Source organism: Pygoscelis adeliae, unplaced genomic scaffold (assembly GCF_000699105.1).
Source record: "Pygoscelis adeliae isolate BGI_AS28 unplaced genomic scaffold, ASM69910v1 Scaffold21, whole genome shotgun sequence".
Taxonomy (NCBI): Eukaryota; Metazoa; Chordata; class Aves; order Sphenisciformes; family Spheniscidae; genus Pygoscelis; species Pygoscelis adeliae.
This window is the reverse complement of record NW_008824243.1, coordinates 10,782,068-10,788,259: the sequence shown is the minus strand read 5'-3', so window position 1 is coordinate 10,788,259 and position 6,192 is coordinate 10,782,068. Positions and strand designations below refer to the sequence as shown.

Here is a 6,192-nt window from a genome sequence, read left to right as displayed (position 1 = left end):
CCCCCGCGCTCCTCTGACCGCCCCCGCCACGGACACCACCTTCTTCGAGATCGCAGCACGGAGGTTTTCTCCGCTACCGCCGCAGGAGGAGCGAGGGGACCGTGTCTGGTCTGGGGGCGGCGGGGATCTTCCTCGGGGACCGCTGCCTTCGGCCGGCTTGAATCTATCAGCATTGGCCTGACATGAGCCCTAAGGAGAAGGGGGGTTGCGGGGGGGTAATCCCGTTAGTTTGTTTGTGTGAAGAAGAGGCGGAAAGAGGAAACCTTTCCCTCCTATAAGTGCTGCTTTAATGGTATTATTGATATCTTACAGAGGATGCACTGTAGCTAATTGCGTAATTTGTAAACACTAAATTGTTTCCAAACTTTCAGTCTACCTCTGTTTTCAGTTTCCCGGTTCAGGCTATCATTGCACCAAATTTGGGCATTGCCCTTTTACACGGCCGTCGGAGACAAAAGCAAAACCATTTAAAATCCAGGCGGCAGAGTGCTGTGGCCAGCTACAAGCAAGCTGCAAGTACATAAAAAAACTTCTTCGGAGCTGGGAAAGTTTGTGGACTTGTGCTCGCTTCAAAGGACAGCACGCCGTAGCTGCAGGCACAGCGTTTGCTACCTGCTGAAAGGCTAATGCCCCCTTTTTTTTTTTCTCGAGGAAGGACTGGAAACAAGCAGCGCTGCTAGAAGCCACCACGCTGTGCAAGGGAGCGGTGGGATAGGGTTTGCCCCAAGGTCCTGTGGCTTAAAAACTCTCAGGGGAATGTTTAATCCAGGCTGCGAGGGCTGAGCTGCGGGAGGGTTGTGAGGCTGCTCTTTTCCAGTCGACGCGTGTGCTGCAGGCAGGCTCCTGCCCGCAGCTCTGTCCCCAGCCCACACGGGCTCCCCGGGCATTCCCTGCTCCCAGTGACCGTGTGCATCTCTCCGCCAGCTTCCATCAATGAAGATGAGCAGGGCATCATCCCACGAGCCATGGCCGAGACCTTCAGGCTTATCGATGAGAACGACCTGATCGACTACACGGTCCGAGTGTCCTACCTGGAGGTGTACAAGGAGGAGTTTCGGGACTTGCTGCAGGTGGATACAGCCAGCAAAGACATCCAGATCCGGGAGGATGACAAGGGGAACATTGGTATGTGTGGCTGCCCACAGGCTCCCTTTTCTGCCCGTGCCCGAGGCCAGTGTTGGGTTATCTGTCCCTGAGGGCAGAGCCGAGTCTTCTCCCTCCATCCCTCCCCTGCAGCAGATTGCTGTGCTTAGTCCTTCTCGGTGTTGAAAAGCCGGTCTGTACGGGCAGGGTGATGGCACCAGGACGTGCAGAGGATCCGCGTCCTCGGGCAGCCCGTCCCTCCCGGCCACAGCTCCGTTTGCCATTGCAGTGCTCTGCGGCGTGAAGGAGTCAGAAGTGGAAGGGCTGGACGAGGTGCTGAGCCTGCTGGAGATGGGGAACACAGCCAAGCACACGGGAGCTACCCACGTCAACAGGCAGTCGAGCCGCTCGCACACCATCTTCACAGTGACCATGGAACAGCGGCGCGGGGCCGGCCGCCTCCCCCTGCACCACTACCACCCCTCTGTCCCCGCCTCGGGCCAGGTCCTGGTTTCCAAGTTTCACTTTGTGGACCTGGCGGGCTCGGAGCGAATTGTGAAGACGGGAAACACAGGGGAGAGGCTGAAGGAGAGTATCCAGATCAACAGTGGCCTCCTGGCCTTGGGCAACGTCATCAGTGCCTTGGGAGACCCTCGCAGGAAGAGCAGCCACATCCCCTACAGGGACTCCAAAATCACCAGGTACGGTTGGGACCAGGACCCCCATGCTCCGCATGTCTCGCAGGCTCTCGTCCCAGCAGGAGGGAGGCTCTGTTTCTCCCTGTCTTTCCCACGCCCAGCCTGCCAGGTTGGGTGGCAGAGTCCCCAGGCTAGCCAGGAGGAGCTTACAGGGCCCGTTGTCCCTTCTGCTCCTACACCGGGGCTCTCTGACTGCTTGATGGGACAGGGCCAGTTGACCCACTGTGCCTCACGGCAGTTTAACAGGTCTGCCCTCTTGGTGTTCACGTAGGGAAGCTTGAAGAGAAATAAGGCCAGGATAGAAATGACAGCCTAGCTCACCGCAGTGCTGCCAAAGACAAGCCTTGCTTAAGTCATGCTGCCAAAGCTGAGATGGGGTGTCAAGCATGGATGATCCTGCCCCTTCCTGCCTGGCAGTGAATAAAAGACGCTTCCAGTAGACTTGTTTGATGGTCTGCAGTTACTTTTTAGCTCAAGCAGGTGGCCTTTGCAGTCTCCACCAGGTTCCTGTGCAGCATGCATCTAGCAGTGATCGCGGAGTCGGGGAGCTCCCAGCATTGGGAATTATTCATATGGAAACTTGCCATGGTGCAAACTGTTATTCCTTTGCTTAATGATTCTGCTCACGTCACTAGTGCCGAACTGGCCACAGAGCGAGAATATCATTTTCCTTGGGCTTAACCTCTGAAAAGGGTTGGAAACCTCCTGGATCCTGCATTATTTTGGATTTCAGCTATTTTAATTGCTGTGCTCTTCCCTAGGATCCTGAAAGACTCTCTGGGGGGGAATGCCCAGACCGTGATGATAGCCTGTGTCAGCCCATCCTCCTCTGACTTTGATGAGAGCCTCAATACGCTGAACTACGCCAGCCGGGCGCAAAACATCCAGAACAAGGCCATCGTGAACTGCCGCAAGGAGACGGAACACGTCGAAGAGCTTCACCTGCAGATAAAGAACCTGCAGAAGGCGCTGGAACAGCGGCACCGCTCCGAGACCCGTATCATCAACCGCTCGGCCACCGCCAAACGATGCGCGCCAGACCCCACGGCTCGGCTGCTGGCGGAGTGCGCGCATTACCGGACCTGCACCGACGCCGCGTACCGGCTGCTGATGGAGCTGCAGGAGGACAGTAACCTGACGGTGGAGCAGATCCTGCGGGTTAAGGAGTGGCTGTGCACGGTGGAGAGCGAAAGGAGCGAGCTGACCTCGGCCGGGCTGGATAGCGGCATCGAGAGCACCTCCGCGGAAGACCAGAGCCCCGAGGCACAAGGCTCAAAGCTGGCGAAACCCCAGGTAATGGTTGGGGTGGTTTAGCTCCGAGGTGGGGCTCATCTGATGGCCACTGAATGCAGCAGCCTCAGCATGGCACGGTGGAAGGGTCAGGAGAGGGAGAGGAGAAGCAACCCGGCCAAGAGGCTGTAGGGAGGCAGAACGATGTGATCCTCGGAGCAGGCAGGGAGACGTTGGATTCAGCTGCGGCCGAGAGATTTATTTCACAGGAAGAATCTGGGTCTGCAGAGCTGCTGTGCCCAGCATGGGAAGGGAAGGACAGAGGTGGATGCTGATGCTGGCTCTCTTGTATTTCGGGGGGCAGGTGAACAACGAGAAGGGGTGTGAGTCCATCAAAGATGAGCAGGTGGCCAAACTGCAGAGGCAAGTGGAGCGCCTGGAGGAGGAGAACCGTGATTTCCTGGCTGCCCTGGAGGATGCCATGGAGCAGTATAAGCTGCAGGTATTTCTGGGCTCTGCTCTCTTTGTAGACACCTGCCCCACTCCTCCCCTTCCTTATTCTCCAGGAGAGCGCAGCCCAGCTTTCAGGTTCCTCTGCAGCAGGTCCGAGACCCACGTGTACAAAACCACATTTTTCTTGTTGCCTCCTAGAGCGACAAGCTGCAGGAGCAGCAGGGTAAGATCTCAGAGCTGCACGTGCGCTTGGAGATGGCAATGCCAAACCTGTGTGTGCCAGGACTTCTGGAAAACCTTCACCTGGTGACCGCTGGCCAGAGACCTCACACGGCCCCGCTGGATGCTGCCCCGTCCCATGGGCTCAGCCGGGTTCCCTCAGGGCTCCTTCCTGCCGAGCAGAGTGGAAGAGCCCTTTGCAGGAAGGTGAGGGTACAAGTCTGTGCCGTTGAGGAGCTGCTGCCTTTTCACTGGGGTGCCCTCCACTGCAGGAACCGCTTTTTCCCCACCGTTGAATGTGAACCTTGTCAGAGGTGTAGTCCAGAGGACCGCGCTTAGTGTTCACATCCAAAGAGATTCACAACTCCGGCAAAACCAGCCCAGCTTCAAAACTGAGGCTTATACTTCGATGTAATGGGCGGGTCCCAGATTTGCTCAGCTTCTGAGCAGCAGAAGGCAGGAGGGCAGGCAGCTGGGTCTAGCAACACGCCAGTTCTCCTAAAAACTCACTCGACTCCATTTTGTTGCTTTTCTTTGTGTCTAGCAGTCATGCCCAGCTGAGAGCTGCTTGTTCTAACACCAGCTCTCATGCAACACATTTCCTCTCTTTTTGATTCTCTGCCCCAGCAGCTCGACAGCAACCCCTCCTTCCAGGAGGAGGACCTGGCAGGCTGGCACCTGAACCACGCGCAGTGCCCGACCGGCAATCCAGAGATCAAAGCCATGGTGCTGAGGAGGGAGCTCAGCCAGGACTCAGAGAAGCCGGCAGAGCTGTCCTCGGGAGAGGAGGAGGAGGAGGAGGAGTGGGAACAGAAACGGTCCCTGTCCCAGCGCCGGTGAGTTGGGGCTGTCCCAGCACTGTGCAGTGCCCCGACAGTTGCATGACCTGGCTGTCCCACCTCTGCATCTCAGCTCTCACGTAGGATGTAGAAGCAAACGCTGCCTCTGGGGTCAGCGATTCTGCTGAGACAGCTGCCTGCTCGCTGGGGAGCCAATTGCCATCTTTCCTGACCACGGCTACTGTTTGTCTCCTTCTGAAGCCTGGGGATCATGAGGGTCCTTACCGGGAACAGCTCTGGCAGTGCCCAGACCCAAGTGATTAATTTGCTGCTCCTTCTAGAAACGGGATCCAAAGCTGGAGCAAGAAAGAGATTTGCAAGTTGAGCGAGGAGCCAAGTGGAGGCAGTGCCCCCTCAATTCAGGAGGAGCAGCTGGAGCTGACAAAAGGCAAGTGGCGACCGTAGGTTGTTGGACAGTCTTCCTAGGGCTGGTGGTGCTTCACGGGCGCTGTTGCAATGTGTCCCACCTAGATGAGCCCAGAGGACAAAAACGGAGCAGATGACAGTCTAGCTGCTTCTGTTACAGAGGAACTTGAACTGCTGGGGTCTGGCCAGAGCTGCGTGTTTTGTTGGAAGCTGCGGGTGACTCTGGGCGATGCTGTGCCAGTTCTTGGCTACGCATCTGAGGTTGGATTGTCCTTTTGTCACCTGGCTGCTAAGACAGGACCTTCCTTACCCAGGAATCTGTGTTGCAGAGGTCTGCAGGAGGCGGGAGCTGCTGCTCGGTCCCTGGGAGTGCCTGCCAGGGAAGGACTCCGAGTGGAGGCTGGTGCAAGCACAGCAGAAGATCCGAGAGCTGGCAATCAACATCCGCATGAAGGAGGAGCTGATCACGGAGCTCATTAAGACAGGTGCAGAGCTGCTGGTGGGAACACGCATCCGTTCCCTATGAAATCTCCTCCTAGTTGGGATGCTTGGTCTCTACTCCCATCCTCACCTTCCCTCCCTGCGTTGTCTGTGCCCAGTCCCTTCCCCCGTAGGCAGCAGAGCACTGTTTCTCCATCCCTCCAGCTGAGTGAGACCCTTCCCATTGGTTTCTCCCCAAATCCCATCCCCGGAGTAGCTGAGGGCAAGGGAGCATTCAGTCTCTGTAGTTAAAAATACTTGAGGAGGAGAGAGGAAAGGTCCGTCCCTCGGCAGGATCCTGGCTGCGAGGCAAGGGGGCCTGGAGGTCACGGCGGAGGGGGGGTGTGTTGCAGGCAAGGACGCCCAGGCTCTGAACAGGCAGTACTGCCAGAAGATCAGCGAGCTGGAGCAGGAGGCAGAGCAGGTGCGGGCAGAGCTGAGCGACAGCCAGAAACAGCTCCAGGAGCTGGAGGGCAAAGAGCCGTGGGACCCCGGGGAGAAGCGCAAGCTGCAGGAGTACCGCACACGCGTGGCAGCCGCACAGAGCAAGGCACGGGTGAGTGGGAAGGGCTCTGCCCACCCAGGGAGGTGGGCAGGGGAAAAGTTAGGGGCATCTCTGCAAAGGGCACGGGGGAGACGCCAAAGCCCAAGGGCAGCTTTCGCCCTCCGGCAGGTTCTGTGCAAGAAGAAGCAGGCAACGGAGAGGTTGGTGTCGCTCTCGGCCCAGAGTGAGAAGCGAGTGCAGGAGCTGGAGAGGAACATTCAGCTGATGCGGCGGCAGCAGGGCCAGCTGCAGCGCCGGCTGCGGGAGGAGAGCGAGCAGA

At 57.8% G+C, this 6,192-nt stretch overlaps 1 protein-coding gene across 1 annotated transcript in view; it reads left to right on the top strand.

Moving 5' to 3' along the window:
- Nucleotides 1-182: 182 nt before the first annotated feature.
- KIF7 (kinesin family member 7) overlaps nt 183-6,192 on the top strand; it is a 9,977-nt gene continuing 3,967 nt past the window's right edge. The window contains exons 1-11 of the mRNA XM_009335242.1: nt 183-204; nt 925-1,125; nt 1,373-1,784; nt 2,543-3,074; nt 3,376-3,513; nt 3,663-3,890; nt 4,311-4,519; nt 4,804-4,910; nt 5,218-5,373; nt 5,722-5,924; nt 6,042-6,183. Of these exons, the coding sequence (XP_009333517.1) occupies nt 183-204; nt 925-1,125; nt 1,373-1,784; nt 2,543-3,074; nt 3,376-3,513; nt 3,663-3,890; nt 4,311-4,519; nt 4,804-4,910; nt 5,218-5,373; nt 5,722-5,924; nt 6,042-6,183 (2,350 nt within the window). The remainder of the gene's footprint in view (nt 205-924; nt 1,126-1,372; nt 1,785-2,542; nt 3,075-3,375; nt 3,514-3,662; nt 3,891-4,310; nt 4,520-4,803; nt 4,911-5,217; nt 5,374-5,721; nt 5,925-6,041; nt 6,184-6,192) is intronic.